The 24,031-nt window shown below is 37.6% G+C and overlaps 1 protein-coding gene across 1 annotated transcript; it reads right to left on the minus strand.

The window, feature by feature from the left end:
* Positions 1 to 5,548: 5,548 nt before the first annotated feature.
* ARL5B (ARF like GTPase 5B) lies at positions 5,549 to 23,773 on the minus strand. Its single transcript, XM_005152964.4, has 6 exons — positions 23,556 to 23,773; positions 15,533 to 15,593; positions 13,805 to 13,952; positions 10,961 to 11,044; positions 9,387 to 9,538; positions 5,549 to 7,533 (listed from the first exon to the last, which is right to left on the minus strand). The coding sequence occupies exons 1-6, from the start codon at positions 23,599 to 23,601 to the stop codon at positions 7,485 to 7,487; spliced, it is 540 nt and encodes a 179-aa protein (XP_005153021.1). The 5' UTR covers positions 23,602 to 23,773; the 3' UTR covers positions 5,549 to 7,484.
* Between the last annotated feature and the right edge of the window lie 258 nt (positions 23,774 to 24,031).

Here is a 24,031-nt window from a genome sequence, read left to right on the forward strand (position 1 = left end):
CATTACTTGTTTTCTTTTTCAGTGTGGAAAATGAGCTCTTTGAGACCATACAAGTCAACTCTACCTGTAATGAAGACTGGCCAGCAGTAACTTTCATATGGACATAAAAATGAAGTGCCAATTATTAGGCAATACTTGTGTCAATAGTAATAACATAAATAGTTCTTTAAAAAACTGTCTAAACAGAAATGGAAAAAATATGAGAATATATAAAGAGAGAATTACAGCTTCCCATTTGCATTTATATAAGATTGTTTTTTCCTCTTGTGCATATTTTAAAGTATTTTACAGAAAACAATTTTAAATACTTTCCATGTGCTGCCCATCTGAGGATTGAATATTGTTCCATTATTAAATATGAACACACTGGGCCTTGCTACATCATAAAGCAAAGATTTAGCAGGGACAGGAAGAGAGCTGTTTTCTCTCTTTCCAGTATTAATATTGCTTCTGCCTGTTAACAGGGTACTAGTTCTAGTCTACCACTTCAGTTGCAAGGTTTGTGGTTGTACTGCTACTGCTTTGTGTGAGGTTTCCTGCTTCCAGATTAATTTCACCTGGCAGAAACTCCAAGTTTTAATCAATGAGAACTAAACAGGACTAGCTAGCCTGAATTCTGCTGGATGTGCAAAGAGAGAAACAAAAGGTGTGATCAGAAAAAGATGAACTGAGGAAATACAACGCAAGAAGCATGGCAGAAACTATGTAAAAAATTGTATTTTCTTAATGTGCAACACTGCTCATTGAGTAACCTCATTCTATCACTGGCTGTGATCCTATCACTGGCTTCCCTGCACTTTGTTACACCTTTCACTGTCTCCATCCTCACTGCATACCATCCATCTTGAAAACCCTTGGATATTGCCCAAGAGTTTTAGTATTCTGGAAGGTGACAAGAACACGATATGATGCTGACATTAGACATACACACTGAATTAACACATTCACATGTATAACTTGTGTCTTTCTAAAAATATAATCAGACCAAAAATTTTCCAAGTATTTTCATATTTGGAACAGTGTTTTGTACAAGTCTTTCTTCAGGCTTGAAATAAAAACATAACTTGTGAACTACAAATAAGCTAAGAACAATTGTTTTGATATTAGTTTGATTTTGCTCATCAACAAATAAAGAGAACAGGCAGCTCTAAGTGTCAAACAGGTGGATGCTAGAGAGGTGGATGTGGTGTAGTACCTCCTCTGGGTTACTCAGAGAAAAGCAGTGTCCTTTACTGTGTCCAAAGCGTCCTTTTTGTAAAAAAAAAAAAAAAAAAGGAATAAAGACATTATTTGATCATTTTATACAAGCAACATATTTGAAGACCATCATTTCACCACCATAAGGAGGTGATCATGAACACTCGTCAAGAATTCACACTGACAACCAAGCCTCAGGTACAACCCAAGACTATACAAATTCTACTGTCTTCATTCAAGTCATCAATAAAATACCCCTTAGTAGAGGCTGGCATACTATTTTGTTAAATACCACTCATTTTCTTTATTATGAATTATCAAATCTAAGGCAAATTCAGACAGCTTCCCAAATGACGTTATTACTGAAGAACTGGTAGCACGACATGGCAGCATGTTGTGCTTCCTTGCTCCATTCCAACCAACCTTTCCTCAGCAAGAAGTAGTATATCAACACTACAGTTTAATCTTTCTTCTAGTCTCTCCTCTGACTCCTATCTGAATTTCAGAGAAAGGAAAATATTGTAGGAATAACTGCATCTCAGAGACTTCACTTATTTGTATGAACCTTGCAACATTTGGTATCACTCTACATACCTTAGCTCTCTAATTTCATACATTTTTGATAAATACCGAACACTTATCACCAATTATACAAAATAGTGAGAATTAAGCACCGTTTCACAGGAGACATACATAACATCAACTGTAACTGAAATGACAGGGACAGTGAAACACTGTTGGTGTACTGCACACTGTTACCATTGCTATTTTGAGCACTGCTTACCATTAAAGATGATCTAAACCTTGCAACAAGACTGTAATTTTACCTGAATTTAGCCTTCATATGCAATAAATACATAGGAAAAACTACTAATTATTATCACAGCTAGACAAACAAAAAGGTATATTTTAGAGATACAACTGAGAATTCAAATGTTACAGAAACCAAATGTAATGGACAATTTGCCTTGCAATTTCTGAGGAGTAGTAGTATAACTTTGCAGACCCTTAGAGGAGCAACTGTCAATCGACTAAATCTCAAAGAAAGAGCAGCATGTCAGGGACAGCAAACAGAGGTTAGTATAAAAATTAACTATGACAGGTATTGTATTGATTTTACCATTGTCTCTGTTCTCACATAGAGCAACAATAAATGGTGTGGAATAGAATTCTAGCCACAACTGATAAAGACAAGATGCTTTCAAGCCACAGAACTGAGTTCCAAATTTATTCAAACTCACCATAAGCTTCCCGTCCACAGAAGAAAGGATTCAACCTCCCTCTCCTGTCTGCTTTCTCCATTGTATCTACTCACAGTACCCACGATTTAGCTATTGATACACAATCACTTTATTTAGCCAACGTACTTTTAAAATCCCTCACGCTGATGCTGAAGCAGACAAGCTAATGGAGGTTTGGCGCTGTTAAAGTGATCCTTTCCTGCCATCTAGGGGACACATACTGGTGTGCAGAGGATTGTCTTCACAGTTACATACAGGAAAACTTTCTATACGAAACGCTTATCTCCACCCAGCAAAACAAAATTTAATTGAAGAGTAGCACAGTTAACAATATGCAAACCTAATTGAAGGGACCATATGCATAACAGTTTAATTCTGTTATAATCCTAAAATTTTCTACAGTAATTTTCAGTTAAATGCCAGGCAAAAACATTGAGGTGATAATTCAAAGCCAACTTTTAAGATGCACAGCCATGTTTTTCAAGCTACTTAGCTACATGTAAAGCCTTCTGATTTTCCTGGATACCTCAAGAAAGCAAGACCTATGCTGCTATAAACAGCATGCAACTGTCAACAACCAACACAGAGAGGAAAAGGTTTGAGATGTCTTGAGATCCCCAGAAGTGAGGAAGTCAGCAAAGCATAGTTGCATCATACCTATTATAATGAAAATATAGCTCAGTGTCAAAACTGAGCTGAACATGAAGCACTGACTTTCTCAGAGCCCCATCCTCTTGCCTTTGTGGTGAGCACACATACTGTGGACACCACACACCCTTTTATTGCTCTGCCCTAAACAGCAAAATATAGAAACACTCCATGTCAAAAGACAGAATCAGAATTGTTTTGGTTGGAAAAGACCTTAAACCTCATCCAGTTCCAATCCCCTGCCACAAGCAGGGATGCCATCAATGAAAACATGTTGCTCAAAGCTCCATCCAACTTGGCCTTGAGCACCTCCAGGGATGGGGCAGTCACAGCTTCTCTAGGCAGCCTATTCCAGTGTCTCACCACCCCCACAGTGGAATAAGAACTTCTTCCATATATATTTTAGAAGTTGTTTAAGGTTGTTCCAAAGCGCAACTTCCTATTGCTAGTGTTGGCATCGTGGTTGTGTTTTTCATACTTGCTCTCTTCACTGCTGCCTTCTGTGCTCTTTCATAGGGCAAACTTTACAAAAAGAAAAAGCAAATTCAGCTAAATACTACGCATAGTCAAATGCACATACAAATATCTGAACAATTTTTTCCTCCTCTTCTGTTTGGATTTGTTTTGTTCTTACTTTAAAAGGAAACCACTAAAACAAACACCCTTCACTAAACCAAACAAAGACTCTGCTTCTCTCACGGCTGAAACCATGTGAAAATTTCTTTAGGATCAAAGTTGGAGCTTCTACCAAAATGAACGGAAGCAGGTGTCCAACCAAAACATCTTGTGAACTGGCTACAGGTGCACAAGATTCAGGCACAGAGATTGGAGATTAAATGCTTTTCCCAACCCCTACACATAAAAGCGTTACACTGCTTTGATACCTCTTCACCAAAGAACACACACACAAAACCCCCAAATTTAACAGAACTCTATTTTATTTAGATAAAAATAATAATCAAAGAGTAGCTATGCCCATCTTCCCATTGCTGTGTACAGTGTGTTCAAACAGCTGGAAAGAATCACTGGCTTGGGGACCCTGAAGCTCTCTACCACCTAGACAAGAAACTCCCCCAAATAAATAAAAAGCCACATGCCAACCCCTTTACAGCAGGACAACATAAATCCATGTAAGACACCTCAATCTGCTGAACTGGAACATAGTATATGCTTGTGCAGCACAAACAGAAGTTTGACCAACACTGCTGCTTAAAAAGTCTCAATACTGTATTTATGAAACTAGTTATTCACAGAAAAAAGGAAGGTCTCCTGTAAGACCAGGAAAACAGCACACACCTCAGAACAAAAACCCCAGTGCTGAACAGCAAGCCTTGTATTTGATACAGAAAAAGTCTGCAGAGATCCAAACTAGAAAACTGCTAGTGCCTATAGGCATCAGAGAAAGCTGAGACATGGACCCCAAGTGTTATGACAGCCTGCCTTGCTAAACTTTGAGAAAACTGTGCCCTCGTACCAGAAACTGCCTCCCAGGTTCCGCAGAACATCCAGCTAGGAGACTCTTTAGATCCCAAGATGCCAGAAGTGTCTTGGAAATGGAGACAGCCAAGGGCTAGAGAGTAAACACAAACTGAGAGAAGGCTCTTGAGCTATGTTTCAAAAGAAAAAAATAAACAAACCAAAACCAGTGAAATGAAATTGGATTTAGCAAGACAGCTGTATGAGGAAAATGTAGCTTCAGTACCAAAACATATACTGTATGATCACCTTTTTTTTTTCTAGTATCTCACATGCCTCTGTCAGCATCTGTAGACAAAAGACTTAACATAAGTTACACCCTTTATGCAAACTGCCATGAACAGACTTACTAACTGTGGAAAAACTACACCATACATATTCAGGACCTTTCAGATTCAACCTTGCACTTACTGAAGCAAATTACAAAGAAGTCACCTTCAGCCAAGAACTTCTGTGCCTACAGAAGCTGACATATTCCAGCTTCAGCTTCCTGAAAAGAAAGCAATTTTATGTCAGATCTAACTATTTGCAATGACATCCATCTAGTCTTACAAAAGTTCTGAGCTACCCAAAATTCCATTATTTTGTTGGATTGTATCTACAAAGTTTTCTCTTCATTTAACTTATGCTTTTATTTCCATTATCTTAGGAAACTAAAGCCAATATGGATGTGAACTTTCTGGGTTTTTCAAATGTGATAAAAAGTATGGTTTCAGGAAGGAAACTTTATCTAAAGTGTCTCAAGAGGCATATCTGTATGCAAGAGATGCATCATTACCATTTCCTCTTAATCAAAGTTAGATTACCTCAGGTGAGAGCCTGTATTTTTTATTAAATACAAAATCATGCTTTTTTCCCCCCAAGCAATCAGATGGCCATACACCCACACAGTGCTTTGTACAAATATTCCAGCCTACATTCTGAATTACATAAATCTAAAAATAAATTTGAATTACAAACTGAAATTAAGTCACCAAACAAGAAACCTCATTCACAGCATCATTTTATTTTTTCACTTATCATTTGCTTCCCTAACAACAAATCTTACTTTCACACATTAGAACAGTTGTTAACATGAATATCAGAGCAAGAACTTTTAGGATCACATTTTACCCTTGCCTTGCATTCCTCTCTTCTTTAAGCAATACTTTTAAACGATCTATTTTCTGAGCACTGACTTGACACTCAACATAGTCTCTCTTTTAAATGTGACTTTTGCTAATCAACATTAATACACAACTTCATTCAATCAGTCACTGTTCCCACATGTATTCAAAGACTTTGCTTTAACATTCAGGACAACTTTTAAAATTTCATTAAGCTTTGTTCAAATGAAAATGAAAGCAAATTGAAATTTACACGCCATAAAATTTTATTAAAGAAAACTCAGTCTGCTTGAATTATCAAAACAAGATTTACAACAAAAACATTTTGTCAATAAGGCCTACAGTCAATTAGCAAAATGGTTCTAGTAACTAGACTCCATGTGGCGTTTAGGCATGCAAAAGTGCAGAATGGTGCTTTAGGAAAGTCTGTCAAGCATTTATATAGGATAGATACCCGACTGCTGCTGGGATTTCACTATTTTATGTCCACTATTGTTTTGTGGCATTTTTTGTTTGTTTTTTTCTCAGATTTGGTGGTTAGGGGTTTTTTTGGCGCCTAAAGTTCTCAATTAACTTCATCCATAGCGCTCGATTTCCTTTACAGATCTAACTTCATTATTCATCCTCTTCAAATTGATTTAAGAGTTACTAGGTCCAATCTTTCACCACCTGTTTTTTCACATGGAAGCTCTCCCTTTTCAACTTCCAGTTCCTAAATTTCAGGTGAATTAATCTAATTTGAACACCAAAGGTTCTCTGCTCCAGCAAATAAAACTAAAAACAAAAATTAAGGCAAAATAGTTTTTCAGCAACAAAATCTGAAAACATATTTGACAGTACGTAAATAAACGTCAATATCAGCTTTGCTCTGAAGTCTCCAGATATAGCACCGTGACTCTGTCTTGTTTATAAATCTGGCTTCCTTTTTAATTTTGCATTCATTTAGGAAACAGCACTCTCACAAAAAGGTGAGGAAGGCTCATGTATGCAGTATTAAAAAATTTAACAGGTTACAGTAAGTCTATACATAACACTGACTGCCATGATTCCAAATTTAATTATCAAGAAGTTTATTTTAAAAAAGATATTCAAGTTCTAAATTACTAAACCAGCACTTATTAACAAATTTTTAACCACTGTAGAGATGTATTTTCAAGTAAAAGAATCATATCTTAGATCTATGTACCACAGAAACTAAGAATGAAACAGACTTCTTTTGAGGCAGAAGCTCGATTATATAACAGGTTAAAAGCCACCATGATTTTAACTATAACTCATAAATGCAATTTTTTAAAAGCTGAACAACTATTAACTTCTGTGCTGGCCAGGACTCTGCTAATGTTCCAGGAAGCCCAGTTGGAGATATGGTTATCCTCAGAGGCTAAAGCTGTGTCAGAGTAAAGTCAACCTACTTGCTACTTTTTTGTTGTTAAACAAACTGCGCTCATTTATGTTAGTCAGTTATATAAACTATTTAGAAAGAGGAAGTGCGAAATATTGACAATGACAAAACAGTTTAAAAAGCTATCATTGAAAAAGTTAGAATACATATTCAGAGGAATTTCAATGCTTAAAACCAGATTCATATATGATCATCCAGTTGAAGATTAGTTTGCTAAAAAAAAAAGTTAAGAAAATACTTTGCATTTCAGTTCAACTGCACTTGATTCAAGTACAGCCTGGGGGTTGGCTGATATAAATTAAACATGGTCACTGCTTCAGCAGCCAGAAGTACAGAAAAATGTACATGTTCACAGGATAAATAGAAGTCTCTTCTTTTCTGGGGGATTAAGGGGTGGAAGTGTAGGAAAAGCAGCTATCTCACTCCAATGCGGGAAGTCATCCACTCCAAGCCTTGGCATAATCTGGAAGACAAGAGATGTTATATTGGTACTAGTTCTATTCCAACATCTTTAAAGTATTTCCTACTTGTTTTTATGTTTAAAAAACATCTACTTAAAATAAACAGCTGGAATTGGGACTGAAACCTGAACAAAATAAACAGTGTTTTAAACTAAGTCTACTTAGGTTTTAAGCACAAGGAAGGAACCAATTAAGTTTTTCTACAGGTTTCCCAAGGAAGGTTGCTAACTCGAAGGCAGGACCTTTACAAACTAATACTAAAAGACAAAGGACAGGTTACCCAGACTGAATTGGTTCACGAAAAGGCAGTGTATCAAGAATTACAAAATCCCATTACAAAATCAAAAATGTTTATATTCAGCACCAAAATTGCACAGAATTTAGTCTGCCTACTCAATTTGTATTTATTTAAAAGTCCTACACTTCCGAAGACAGATTTTCCTTTAATTTACTGAAGATCTAATTACCTAGTTTATGTTCCCTTTAAGCTTTACTTTTGTAAAGTAATTCAAGACTTAGCTATCCAAGGTGGCTAGCTTCACTCACATGGAGCTAATCTCCCTAGATGCCTGCCATATCTTCCCAAGGAAGATTCAGCTCTACAATTTAAAAATTGTTATATGAGTAGGTCTCACTACTGTCACAATGTAAGTATTCCAATTACTGACTTACTTTTTTTCCCCCCCAATAAGAAAGGAGCCTAGTATTGCCAATGCTCCTAAACCAATGCCAACTTGTTTGAAGATAAATCTAAGGTATTATATACACTAAATACTCAAAAGAACCTTTAACAAAACAGGTAGGAAGAAAGCAAAGTTAACTCTTAGAATGAATCAATTCAATCCAAAGACTAAATAACCCTCTCTCCCCCGCTCCCCTCCCACAATTTATTTTTACAAACATATCCCACCCTAAGAAAGTGAACACTACTAATCACACCACAAGACATTTCTTATATTAGAAAATACTGCATGCTGGAAATGAGGAAGATACTCTCACTTCCCAAATACTCAGTTTAGTCACTGCTTTAGATGTCACAAGACCACGTTATTGTAAAGGTTATGCAACAGCTGAAAAAACTATTACGCATGAGAAGACTCCTTTAAGATGAAAAATTAGCACACTTCAAACTATGTAAGCAAGACACTACCCAACTTGTTACAGACATTCAAAAATGCTTTTTGATCTTTACAGGCAAAGGATCTAAGGAAAGCTCAGCTTTCCATTTTAGTAATTGCTGTCGTAAGGTATAAAAATTTACAAATTAGCTACATCAATCAGATACAAGTAAAAGCTTTACTATTTGTAATAATTTTGGGTTATGCCAGATCTATGTACCTTTTAATCAAAATTCTGTTTGAACACTTATCAAAAACCCCAACCAACAAGAAATACAAACATATCCACACCAACCCCTCCACCTTAGAAGCTTATGGTAGATCAGACTGTAAAGGAAGACGACAGTAGCTTATTTTTTTCAACAAAGACACACAGAATGAGAGGGTAGCACACACAGATTAAACAACTATGCCAACAGCTACATATCTGGGGGATGGGGGACTGAGGGGAATGCTTTGCTGCCTGGCTTTGATTTTGTGGTTTGTTTTTATTGTTACTGACTGGTTTGCTTTGTTTTTTTTTTTTAACAATAAACTGAAAGACTTTCACACAAATTTGGTTTGATCTATGAAAAAAACCCCACAAGATTCAATAAAGAAAAGAAAAATTCAAAATGCTCCTCTGACTGCAAAGATCAGAAAACATATTCTTTCAGGAAGTCCACATTGGTATCAACAGGCTTCTAAATCAGTATTCCATTTACCACGTATTACTACATTAAGCAGTAAGCATTTACCCTTCTCCTGTCAAAGCACAACAGGACTGAATGTGCCATGGGTGATCCTTTATGGAGCTGAGGGTGAGGTATGTAGATATCTCAGCAGCTGTCATGCAACCTTTCATGTCCTGCTTGTTTGCAAAGATGAGAACAGCAGCCTTCCGTAAATCCTAGAAGTAATTTAAAGTATTCATAATAGGTATAAAATCATCCAGCCAGCACAATTATCACTGGAAAAACATTCCAAAAATCTACATTAGATACTATTCAAATGGAAAAGCTTGCCAGTTATCATTCCCTTGAAATGACTTTCAGCTTCATTGAACAAGTTCTGTAGTGGTTAAAACAATTAAAGAAAGCCGCCTACATTCTTGGAAGTTTTATCCTATTGTTATAAAAAAGGAGCTCTAATAATGCTGCAGTAGAAACAGAAACTAATAAAGTTGGTTTGCTTCTGTACAGAAATAAAAGACTCCACACAACAAGACAGGAACTGAGGTATATGGCTTTAGGAGTGCAGAAGGGTAAACAAATACAATAATAAGGAAAACAACAGTTCTAATTAAAAGTGTTCAACACACTTCATTACATTTTAAGACTATTTCTTCATCAGGAGAAAAACAAAAGCAAAAAACCCAAACCCCCAAAACTTTATGGTCCACAGTTGAAAATTCACTCCTACAAGTAGTCCAGTCTAGGCCTACCAACTGTTTTCAAGATATCACAATCTCTTAAGAGCATATAACATAAATAAACTACATGGAAACTAATAAAATACATGGGAAAACTTCTCCTCAAGAAGTCATCTTTTCCCCCTTTTTTCCCGTGTATTTGCTCCTTTCTACCAGACCCAACCTACATTAACTGTAGATGTAAAAACTCGTTCAATGAAAATCTCTCCAAGAAATGAGCTCAACAGAATTACTTGCATTGTATTAAATAATCTTCCATCAAAAAATGAGGGCAGTTATTTAGACTCAAAACCTCTGATTTAGCTTGAGAGTCATCACAGAAGGCTTCAATGTACTCTAGCTAATCCAATGTAGAAATTATTTTAGGATGTTTAAGGGAGTTGGCCCACTGTTGGACAGTCCTCACTACAACACATAATAATAAAACTACAAGCAAAAAAACTCAGAAGAAAACTGAACTGAAGCTAATTTATCCATAGTATTATATAGGCTCCTTAATTTTAAGGAACAGGATTAAAACAAACAAAAAAGAAATGGAATTGCTGATTTTCTAAGATCAGCAATCAGGTTATCCACTACAAATAGGTTCTTAAAATTTTAATCACTTAACTGAAAGATGAAAAGGTGTGGTGAACAGTGATACCCAGTTACATTAATATGAAATTCAAGATATTTTACAAGTTTGACTTTTAAATCACACGATTGTAATCACACAAACCCTATCAGAAGAGTGCTTCATAATAATGTTCCTCTTTATTTATAATTCATATGGCTTTAAAATGTGACCAACATGCTAGACTCAGAAAGTTTTTTGTGACAGTATAATTTTTGTTAAAATAAGAAGCATGTAATGTTATCTGATTTTCACAACAGAACTACGAGCCCAACTCCCCACCATACCTCATGAGCCAGCATTCTATAAAGTTCTTCTTTTGTTATAGAAAGTCGCTCTCTATCAATGCTGTCAACAACAAGAATGATGAACTAGGAGAAAAAAGAACAGTACAGTATGTAAGTACAAAGTGCAAATTACAGAAAGCATGTTTTCAAGAGAGCACTAACCACAAGTCTTCCTACGTAAGAGAGCTAGACTTTCAGAGCACATTAGGAAACAGAACAAGAGCATTACTGTTACAGTCTCTTGCTAGAGTCTTGCAAATCATACATGAAAACTATAGTTATGAAAAAAAAAAATAATTGTGCTTGTATATTTCAGCACTACTATTAAGGTCTACATTCACACACCATGGTTAAATCTCCTGGGTGGATTTTCAGGCCCTACATCCTAAGATAATAGTAACACAGGTACCAGAAATACCTACACATAGTGGATTATGTTTAAAAAGTGGATGACAAACTTGCTACACAGTGACCAACGAAAGCAGCTATTACTGTCTACTACTACCTGCATACTGAGAAAGCTAGGAAACTGAAATTGAAATTCCCTATTCTTAAGCAAGCATTTTTAACAATTCAGCATCATGCTACTCACAGGCTTAAGAAATGTCGTTTCAAAGTAGACCTCCGAAAGCTATGAACCTGTAGGGTTTAGCATTATGTTGCACAACACCTTAACCTTTGAGAAAGGCCTGTGCAAGTTGGCCTCTCACTTATAACATTGCAGTCTTCCACCTAGGCACTTGGAGATGGCTACAGCAGTGATTCTACCCTTATTGTTCCTGCTAGGCATGTGATTCTTATGGCCATTTACTTGCGAATCCTGAGACACTGCTAGGTCTGGCCGAGCAAATCTTTGATGGGAAGCGATTCTCACTGGTATGAAAACCACTTTCTTACCCCACTCTTTCTATCCCCTGTTTTAGATCTTCTATTTTATAGCCTTAAGCTGGAGTGGAAATAGACATGCTTGCAAACTTTACATAATAGTATTTGTACACAAACCATTACAACTGATCGTGTTCAACACTTGCTCTGCTGAGTGTACTCCAAACAACACTAACAGCATCATAGGTAAGAACAGTGAGGAGGGAGATAAAGCACATTCTGATGAAAATTATACAGATACTATAAATAAAATAAATAAATAAATAATTACAGTTAACACATGCTACATTGGAGAGGAACCAAAGGAGATTACATTCCTCTCATTTCCTTTTCCCTCAAAACCCATGTACGTAAGCCTGGCTCAGCATCCTTTTTGTAAGAATATGATCCAATTCTTAAAACAGAATGCAGAATTAGCTTTATCAAGTTGAAACTGGTTAGGATGGGTTTGCACTGAAAAGCTTATTTGTGGGATTTTTACATTACTGCAAAGTTTTTGTTTAGATTATTTCAATTTACAGATAAGGAAAGAGAGAAAAGAGATAGTAACAAAAAAAAAGAATCGGAAGTAACTGCTATAATTTTCCAACATATGCTCCAAATGACTTTGCTTTATAAAACTAAGGCGATTCATTACCACTGAAAATTACCACAAAGTATAAAAATAAAGTCAATTTAATGATGCTGTGACTCTGAGACGTCTAAGCAGATGAGGAACAACAACAAAGGAATTATCCATATTGGGGAGGCTAGGATTAGCATACTAAACAGACAGCTTTTCTTCCTCAACTGTTTCCAACAGGCAAAGCTTCTAAGTAAATGGGAAAGTTCTTTCCAAGTGCTAGAAAGCATTGGATTTCAAACACTTACTAGCCAGGATATGACAAAGAACATCACAAAAGGATAAAAAAAAACCCCAAACCCTAACACATGCATCTCCCCAAGTTCCAAAATAAAGATTCTCAATGGACAAATGTCAGGAACTTATTATTATTGTACCAGATACTGCTGGCAGAAGTCTCTTCACCCTCGTAAGTATATATGTGTCTTAGATGTAGCCATACTTGTCTAGATCAAAGTTTAAAATATTAGTGATAAAGGTTGAGATGTCATTGCCAGGCTTTCAGCAGGCAAAAAGTTTCTGAACATCTGGGCAGGATCACTCATCTCCCCTCTCTCAAAATGGGACACAGGACAGAAAACCTCACTTCACAGGACAGAATGATTATATAATGAGAAATACGTACAAGAGACCTGCTTTTAGCAGAGGTCATAAGAAGTGAAGTCTAGAAGTTTTTGCATCAATGTAGAAGTCTCAGTATGAGGGTACAGAGATTTATGTGTATGTTGTGTTGATAACCTTTTGGCATCAAGAAGGCTGGCAAAAAAAGCAACCCTCCAAAGGACAAGTGTTGCTGAGTTCTACTCATAACTTTTCCAGCAATGGCAGCTTTACCAGTACCTCATGAGTACTGCACAGTACTGACCTCCCTTTATCCTTTGGATAAAAGCCACAAGCTGATGAGCTTTTAAATACTGCTGCTTAGAATAAGCTTAATTTCTCATCCTTAACTGTCGTTACCTCAAAAATATTTCAGACTAGATGTACATAAGTTAAATTACACACTGCAAATCCACACCACATTTGCAAGGTATGTGGCAAAATTTTTCAATATACTTGAAAAAACATGTGAAAACCCCTGTTTGATCTGAAATGGATGATATAATTAGATTGTCAGCTCAAACAACATCACTGTAAAGTATAGACATCAAATACTTCAAATATTACCAGAAAATTGGCTGCAAACCAGACACACCTTACACTTTTTTGGGTTTATTCTTCCTCAAAAAGATTTAAAAACATTACAGCTGAAATCTTTATAGAAATTTACCAAAATTTCTAACAAATAAATATATTTTCAAACAAGCTTATTGTATTTGTAGAGTAGCTTCTCATACCTCTGTGTTTGAATAATAGGTATTCCATGATGACCGTAATGATTCCTGTCCTCCAATATCCCACATTAAAAAATGAGTGTTTTTCACCACTATTTCTTCTACATTGCTTCCTATTGTTGGAGAAGTATGAACCACTTCATTCATTAAGCTAAAGGAGAAAACATGACATGATAAAGACCTGCCAGGCTTGTCACAACTCAGTTACAACAAATTTGTTATAGAACAAAGTAAATGTATGTAACTTTGACAGAAAAGAGATTTAAAAAATACACATATTTCAAGAAGCTATAAATCTTTTTTTTTAAATAGAAATAAAGCAAATATTCAAGAGCAGTTCTTCAGTAAAAAGATCAGTTCAATCTGAATTTGGACTGAAAACTGTGGTTGGCAATTTCTAGTGTGCTTTTGTAGCAGAGACTGTAGACATGCTTGAAGACATTAGCAATGAAAAATAAGCACATAAAAAAAGCTTATACCAAATGGATAATCATTTGCGTTTTAGGAGATATCCTCTTTTTAAAGGACACTCTTTAACTGATACTTAAAATGCACTTGTTTCAATGTAATAGCTACTGTGCTAAAGTTCCCATAGGATGGGAACATTAAATTGTGCAAAATATAAATCAGAATGTAATTTTATTAGAGCAGTCAACTTTGTAATTCAGAATTAAAAAAAATTCCAAAGGAGTGTTTGTTTACATTGCTAAAAATGTCTTTATTCTGCCTTTAAGCTTTGACAAAAGTGCTTAGAAAAGAGTTTTTCTTGAAAACATTCTCTGCTGCTTTCATATGCAAATATATGCATACGAACTTTGCTACAACCCTCCTCCTTTTCCACAATTACAACAGTAATTATGTTCTTGCCAATATTCTTAAATTTATCACACATATTGTAATGCTGGCAAGATTTGGGTGCAATGATGCTATTGAAAATGCTTAAGGTAGGAACTTGGCAAGATGAAATACTACTGTGAGGAATCCTTCACCACAAATTTCAGACACTGGAATGAGTAGACACTAGAAACATTTCATGATTTTTGCAAAATGGCTAGAATTTCCAATAACTTAAAACTAATTTACTTCTTTTGTGAGACCTCACTTGGAGTATTGGATAGAGTTCCGGTGTCCTCAACATAAAAAGGACATGAACTGTTGGAACAAGTGCAGAGGAGGGCCACAAGGATGATTATGGGACTGGAGCACCTCCTGTATAAAGACGGGCTGAGAAAGTTAGGGTTGTTCAGCTTGGAGAAGGCTGCATAGAGACCTTGTAGCAGCCTCCAGTATCTGAAGGGAATATAAGGATGCTGGGGATGGACTCTTCATTAGGGACTGTAGTGATAGGACAAGGGGGAACGATTTAAAACTTAAACAGGGGAAGTTTAGACTGGATATAAGGAAGAATTTATTTAATGTAAGGGTGGTGAGGCACTGGAATGGGTTGCCCAGGGAAGTTGTGAATGTTGCGAATGCTCATCCCTGGCGGTGTTCCAGGCCAGGTTGGACAGAGCCTTGGGTGACATGGTTTAGTGTGAGGTGCCCCTGCCCACGGCAGGGGAGTTGGAACTTGATGATCTTAAGTTCCTTTCCAATCCTAACTAGTCTATGATTCTATTCTCTGCAGTTCTTGGTGGAAGGATTATTATTAAACATTAGAGAAGAATTATCATTAAACAATGACAAATATTAAAACATAAACAGAAAGAACAGAATAGTTCATGTACTTACAACTGGTAAAGAATAGTAGTCTTTCCAGCATTATCAAGTCCCACTATGATTACTTTGTGCTCTGCATAGACACAAAAAAGACAAGAATAGATTAATGGAAACAGCAACAGTTACAATTCTGGTTAATCAACTTTCCTTTGTTTCTTACTGAAGAAAACAACTGCTTGCTTGTCTTATTTCAATAGCTTACACAGAATATTGGTGACTTCAGCGGGGGGGTGGGGTGTGTGTATGTGGGGGGGGTGGAATTCCCAAAGCCTCATCCTCTCTTGATACTACAGTCGCAGGAAAAGTCAGTACTGAAAATCTTCATAAAGGAATAGTTATAATACAATTGCTTTGATAAAAATATCTCATTTTAGAAATAAAAGTACAATGAAAAATGCAACTCATAGCAGTGTATCATCTTAAGGACATCACCAAACAGCCAAAGACTGCACAAACTATAAGGCTAACTTTTAAGGCTCAGTAATTGCCACTTCTTAAGGGATCACCATCATCCACACTGTAAAACCTACAAGGAAGCTGTATTTTGAGTAGATCACAAATTCCAGTGTTACAATTTCTAAACTGAAAAGTCACAGAAAGACAGAATGGCTGATGTTGGAAGCCACTTTCGGAGGGCATCTGGTCCAAGCCCCTTGCTCAACCAGGTGCATTTAGAGCCAGTCACCAAGGACCATCTCCAGATGGTTTTCAAGCATCTGCAAGAATGGAGACTCTACAACCCCTCTGGGCAACCTGTGCCAGTGTTCAGGCATTCTCGTAGTAAAAACATTTCTGGTGGTCAGAGGGAACCTCCTGTGTTTCAGTTTGTGCCCACTGCCTTTGGTCCGGTCACTGGCCACCACTAAGAAGAGTGGCTCTGTCCTCTTTGCACGCTCAAGCCTTCTCTTCTCAAAGCTAAATAAATTGTCAAAGGTCTCTCAGCCTTTTCTCATAAGAAAGATGCTCCAGTCCATTAATCAGCCTGCAGCCTATCACTGGACTCTCTCCAGTATGCCCATCTCTCTTGTACTGAGGATCCTGGAACTGGACACACGACTCTATGTGATTACTCACTGGTGCCGAGCAAAAGGCAAAGATCACCTCTCTCAATCTGCTGTGAAGTCCAGCTTATACAATAGTGATCTTCTAATTGCTGCAATGTTATTTTTTTCCAGGCACAGAGGAAAAAAACCCAAAACCAACAAAACCCCTCAGAACGTATATGCTTCTCTAGTTAATCCTTAGAATTTCAAATACAGAAGCACAGCTAATTAGAATGGTGTTTCTTTTGATACATGGATGAAGTTAGAAGATACTGATCCACCTACTGACAAAAAGGCAAATCATTTGAGAGCAGATAATTTACAAATGGATGCTAGAAGTAAAACCTGCATAAAAAGTATGTGACCAGGCTCCTTTCTAAAGGGGTAATATTTAAAATTCTAGGGCACTTATTCCAAAGCATAACATGATTCAAAGCTTAAAGATGTCCTCTAAAATACCACATTCAACCTACAAGACTTAAGAACAAATTACTAGAAGGTCAAAGGAGCTATCCTAAACATAAAATTGGTGGGGTTTTGCCTGCAAGTGGGTGGTCTAAGGAAGAATCATAGTGGTTTTTTTTGTTGTGATTTTATTTTTTTTTGGGGGGGGATGGTGGGCAGAGAGGTAAAAACTAAACAAAATCAAAAAGCCCTCTCTCACATCTATTTCTATGTAATAACCTAAGTCTTTGCATACTGAAAGTGATTTTAATGAAACAATCTCTTGCTTAGAACTTTTAGAATTTTTGCTATGCAATGCGGCCTTAACAAATGTTGAAATACATTTCCTTTAATCAGTCCCCCTACTACTGCATCCTGACTACACATTCTAAGGCAAGAACTTTTCCTGGCCTTAAGTAGTACTTTTGGTACATAAGCAGCAGCATCAGTAACGAATAACCTTCCCCAGTAAATAAATGGCATGAAATTCTCTCTGTTTCTAACTCTATTAAACCATGCCACGTAACTAGACTGTCCATTTCTTGTTCCAAGTCACCTAAGTTTAAAAGGTTTTCAAAGTTCAAACACAGAACTCCCCTTCTGTTGTTTTCAAAACAGCCATGTTGTCAACTAGAGCCTGGAAGAAGATGACACTACTTCTGCAACATTCCATCTGAGTTATTTTCAAGGAAGGAAAGGAATTCCGGACAGGTATTACATTGCTCTTTCCCACCTTCACATCAGAATACAGGGTCTTACGTAGGAATGAATGAGAAAAGGATTGGATGAAACAGTATCAAGCTATTTAAGGTGATGGGGGGAAAAAAAAAAATCTCCATGAAGATGACTTTTTGAAAGCCACTGAAGCGTGAGCAGTTCAACACTAACTGGGGAAAAAAAAAAGACACAGCTATGTGTGTTACTCCATAGTCAGGTGGTATTTTATACAGCAACTGAATAAGCACAAACAAGAAACTGTTAAACAAGTGTTAATTAACGTTGATTTGGGGATTGAAATAATTAGATGAAAGCATTGGTATCTTATACAAATAGCAGTTTCCACCTTTAATTAATGGCAATTGCTTTCAGAACTGTCATTTATGGTAATGGAAACCTCTTCACCTACAAACATATTCAGAAGCTGAATTTCTGTCTAGTTTGGTTAGATTATACGGAATTCTTACTTGTATATGTGCATTAAAGGAAAAACATGAACTTAAAAATTGACAAACTAAGAACAAAATTTTAGCAAGACAAGTACTTGTTTACAAGAACAATTAGTAGAAAATAGATGATACATTAAAGAGAAAGGACAATTATGGAGTAAACCATAGGCAATGATTTTTGCTCGGATTTGTTTTCTGTACTTACAGACTAACCCAAGTTTCTCCCTTTCATTGGCTGGTATTCAAACTCAGTTTGGGTTGTATTCATGAATATCTTCCCAGTCCACCATGTTCTTGGCAAAGGAAGAAGAAAATCCATAACAGAGTTGCCAGAGCAGAAGAGCAGAGTCTTTATAAATCAGGTAGAAAGAGGGGAAAAAAATAAGTAGAAAAAGTAGGCATACGCAGGGGGGAAAAAAGACAGTATTAGACTACCGTTTAAAAGAATACAAAGAATCCTGTTATATCAACTGTTCCTGGCAGACTGTTAAAAACAAATTAAAAAAAATAGTATTTTTAAAGAAAAATCCTGGCAGCCTAGTATTACAAAATAATAGGACAGCAAAGATGATCTTGTAGATATTAGAAGGAAGACATAATAGGCTCTTTTCTTCACTTGTCTATATTTTTCTGTGGCAAAAAGGACCCAAAACTGAAGGTCCAATTCTCACAATTTTGCCCTTTCCTCTAATTTGCAAAAATTAAAAATAAAAATCCAAATTAATGATGAGCAAGGGTTAGGGTTAGGGTTCCAACATATTTGAAAGAAGAAATGAATACTGGAAAGGGTTTTTGGGCTGTGAAACCCCACATCTAGTTCCAAAGAGCAACAATCTTGAAGGCTTCAGGGCTGAAGACACAATGCAGATAGAAGTCTGCTAAAGAGGAGGCAGGAGGAATAGTAAATTCAAAGACATTTCCATACAGGTGTTCATTCTGCAAACTACAAGCTACTTCAGAGTCTTCTTTTAAACACAAACATTGCCGAAATATATATTGCATTTCCAGACTTAAGTACAAGAAAGTAGAGAAACTATCAACAGTGCTGAGTAGTCACTGGAACCAAAATCTGTTTTGTTTTCTAAATAAGGGTCTCTGCTACCCTGATGGTAAATACTGGGAACTGTCAGCAAGCCTAAATTAAGTAAATTGTGGAGTTACAGAAGTTCAACCTCCCTGACTTGGAGCTTATCATTATGTTTCTTACAGCAGTTTTTTAACACCCATAGCATTTATTCAGAGGACCTAAAAGACTGGGAACAGCTAACATAAAAAAAATTTAAAAATATTTGATAACTTCTTGAAGAACCCTATCAGCGACACAAACACACACATATGCAAAGGAATAAGGTATTGACAACTGTCAGAGTTGCCTTTATCAAGGTTGTGGACATTTACTTCTGGTTTTACCTTATGGTTTTATTAGAACATTAAGAGAAATCTTGACAGTATTGATGGAATGATAATGCAAATAAGCTTTATTCAGCTATGTGTTAACACAGGCAGTAATTTAGTTACTCTACCATTTATTTGTATTACTACACATTGCTTAGAAGACTGTGCCATTTGAGTACCGAATCACAGCTAAAGCAAGTAATTTTTTAAGTCTTTTTTAAACATACTTTTACAAGCTATTTAAAAAGAAGTCTAACTTCAATCTGAATTTATAGCTAATTTTAAATAGCTGGAGAGTACAGTATTTTAAATGAAAAAAAAACCAACAAAAAACAAAGCAAACCCAAACCACTGGACAATTTTTATCAGTTTCAAAAATAGTTAGGAGCCATCAGTAAGTCACCTAGAAAAAAAGCAAAAGTCTATTTTTAAGCCAACTATTTCTCTTATAAAGTATATCTATTTCAGTTTGCACTGTTCAGTAATTACTTGATTAAAGAGACAATGTCTATTGAGAGAGTTGAAAGACATGAAGCTTAGTGTCCTCCTTCTCCCAGGCTTAACCTCTGCACGGAAAAAGCACAGAGAACAGAAATCAAGAAGATTAAGTAAGGCCCTGGAAGAGTTCTGACAACTACCTCCAGCACCACAGAAACAAAATCCACAGAACTAAACAGATATTCTCTGACGGACTGTGCTCAGGGCAGGGCCTGTCAGCTTTTCTCTTTTTCATTAGTCATTGACTCACAGATCAACAGAAGCATCACCCAATTTCCTTGAACTGTTCTGCACCGAGGCTTTTCTTGTTCCATAATCCCACACACTAGATCCAGAGAGTATATGGTAGACTGCAGTGCATTCTGTCAGGAGAGCAGGAGAAAGAGCTAAAGGATTTCCCCTCCTAAAAGTTCCTGTTTGCCCTGGGTTCAGCAGCTTAAATGACACTGTCATAGCTCAAAACCACATGCTATTTTAGCCATTCCATTTTCTACCATGAGCCAGTCTGGGTTTGCCAAAATCGGCTAACCATAATCAAAATGGGTGGAAACAACTGAAACAATTTCTGCTGCATGTACAAAGAGTTGAAACAGAACAACAGGCAGATTCAACCCCCTGGAAGAAACGTGCAGATGCTACACAAGCCGTAGGGCTAAAACAATTGAATACAAATGCTGGAAGAGGTCAATAGATAACATCAGCCAGCAGACACTTAGGAGGGAATGTCTTTAGAACCAGACTAGGTCAAGTTTCTTGACCTCCCTTTTCCAGTGCTTCATCCTTACCATTGGAAAGGATGGTAAGAGAATCAAACTGCAAGAGTAGTAATGATGATGTGCAAATTAATAAAATTACATTCAGTGTTAGTAGCATCTAAGTTACTTTCATTACAAGGTTTTCATACAAGGCTGAAGGCATTCTGAATGAATGCAATTTTCTGTACATCGCACATTTACTCTAACTGCACTGAACTCTAAAGGCACAGAAACAAATGGCCTATTTTAAGATGTTAGTTATCTCAAGATGTGCATCTTTCTGAAAGCTACCGACACTTCTCCCTGTGAGTTAACAGTTTCGGCTTACCAGTAGATATTTAACTTTGTCCTATCAATTTTAACTTTGTCCTATCAAATACCTTTCAGATTTAGCATTTTCAGCTCAGGTATTATTCACATTTACGCAAAGCAAAGCAATTAATACTTGAGTGAAATGCCAAGGATTTCCTGTTATGTATTTTCTAGCACTTTGGCACACCTCCTCCCCTATGCTCTACTTGATGGAAGGCAGATGGCACTTTCTAAATATTTGCTTTGTTTAACCTTTCATTTTGCCCATATCAAATGCTTCAGACTATCAGCATAACCTACATCAGCCACAATGAACTCATGGTATGCTCCGCACGTATCAGGGTCTGTTTGCAGCTTTGAAATACTCCCTCTATATAGTCAAAATCATTGTGTGAGCTACTGCACTAGTCTGCCCAGCAAACAGTTTCATGGGAGAGCCTAAGAATTCTCCAAGAAATTGTCTGGATTTGATATAACTGGAAGAGCAAGCAAATCCAACTCAGTAATTACTATCCTTTATTATTACTAATAATATTGTTTAGAGGAAAACAGGTAATTAGAGAACAATTTCCTACTACATGGGTCAAAAACTTAAGGCTAAATTTTCTAGGATGGAATCTCAATTTTAGCCATGAAAACAAGCTTTCTTCTCTATGGTCACCACAAGAAGAGAAGAAGATCACAATACACCTCAGAAGCCTCTTACTGGGATAAAAGCCAAATGGTAAGTATTTTATGATACTGCCTCATCTTCATATCTTAACTGTGACACTAATTTTGTTAACATTTCAAATGTGTGAAAATTAATTTTCCTTTCAGGAATTAATATACAGGAACAAAGATGATATATTTTCCACTAATGAAATGAAATCAACATAATCTAACAAAAACTAAACATGAAACTGCTCCTCTTCCTTCCTTCCTGAAGGTAAACAGTGACATCATAAGGTACCATACAGACCAACATTAAAAGCCACCATCTCTTGATCACTTTCCTGCTTATAGATGTCTCTTCTTAGTCCTTCACAGAAGTTTTTAGATTGTGGTATTTGACAAAAACCAGGACAATACTTAACAGTTTTCTAGATAATAGGGGAAACCTTGAATCGTACCAAATGGGCTTTCCAGTTAAGAAAAGTAAGAATCTTCAACAACAGCAACAAACTCAGAAGACTTTCTCAGAAGCCTTCAGGAATGATGTGCTTGGATGTTACATGTGGGGGAAAGAAACAAGGTCTGGATCTCCCTCCCACTCCCACCCCATGAAAAGATTGTTTGATACGTAGCTGTTAACATGTACATACACTGAGGTTTTGCTCTTGTACTTACAGAATTAGAATGAGTTATGTCCATGTACAATGATTATTAAAGAGTCACCAGGTGTACCTGCTTCCCAAAACTTGCAAATTCTACTGGCAACAAAGTGCTGCACAAAAAAAAATAACTGCATTTTAAGTAAATTTAAGGTGGGAATAAGACGTGCACTTGGAAACCTGATGAGAGAGCAGTAACATTAACAGCAGTTTGCCTCCTTCAAACTCTGGGCCTCAATGAAAAATGATACAAGCAACAGACTCGCTGACTATTTTATTTTCTAACCAAAGCAGGTGAGGTAAGCAAGAATCATTAAAATAAACAACAGATAAAACAATCTTGGATTTTGATAATAACTATCGGAGCTAAGGGTGGTGGCAGCCACAAGTTTTGAACTCTGGATTAGAGTATTAGCCACCACTGTGGGGCTGGGCGCACTAGGTGGGATAGAACGGAAAGCTATCCCCTTACGACCTCTTTATTCTTGGCTTCAGAAGCGATTTTCATGGGTCAGTAACCATGTTTAACTAGCACCTTTGCCAAAACACAAACAGATCTTTACCTCAAAGGCCCCAACACAAGTCTGGCATGTTTTTTTTTTGCTTTTGTTATTTTATTTTTTTATACTAAAGATAAAAGTAACATGATTTTAACAGTATACCCCGACTTCAAAACGGAGGGTCTACAAACACAAGACCTTCATCATACATCAAAGCTTCAGACACTACAACGGTGAAAAAAACACGCCTGAGAGGCAGCATTCACCACTCTGCGAACTCAGGAGCACACCGCCTGAAAGGCTGCCCGGGCTAAACGAAGTATCAGGAGCCGACGGAGAGGAAGGCGGAGAGGAGGGGACCTCCTCAATGAGAGAAACAAAGCGACTCCGAGCATGAGGCGCCGCGAAACCGGCGCTCACGGCGCGGCACAAAGAGAAGCCCAACTTTTGCCCGGGCACGTCTTCAGGGGAAACCCGGAGGCCAGAGCAGGCCCCCAACTCCCGAGGGCTGCCCGCGGCCCCCTCAGCCCCGCGGGCGCCTCTCGTCCCCCCTCAGCGGCTCGCTGGCCGCTCCACCTCCCCGGGGCTAGCTCGGACCCCCGCGCCCACCTTGGCTACCGAAGAGACTCCACAGCTTGGCGAAGATCAGGCCCATGCCTGGCCTCAGCTTCCCCCTGAGCCCCCAGGCTCAGCCAAGCGGCGCTGGTGGACTCCCTTCGGGCGAACGCAGCCCACAGCGGCCCCGGGGCAGCTGCCAGGAGGGGGGCAGAGGGGCCGGGCATACAGCAACACCGCCCCGCCCCACGGCCTCACGGCGCAAGGGGCCGCCCTAACGCCTACACGGCTGTGGCAGCGCGTCACTTTGTGCGTCATCACGTATGCCCACTACGTGTGGCCTCAGCTATAGCGGGCATAGGGGCGTGTGCTGCGGAGGGGTTTGGGTAGCATGTAGGGTTCGCTTTTTCCCCCGGGCTGGTGGTGAGGTAGGGGGATTAAAAGCAATTCGCCAGGGAAGGGTGTTGAGGGTTATGTTTGTTCCCTGTTCGGGTAGAAGCGGCTCCGCAGCGGTATTTGGCCCTGGAGCG

This window comes from Melopsittacus undulatus, chromosome 1 (assembly GCF_012275295.1).
Source record: "Melopsittacus undulatus isolate bMelUnd1 chromosome 1, bMelUnd1.mat.Z, whole genome shotgun sequence".
NCBI classification, from domain to species: Eukaryota; Metazoa; Chordata; class Aves; order Psittaciformes; family Psittaculidae; genus Melopsittacus; species Melopsittacus undulatus.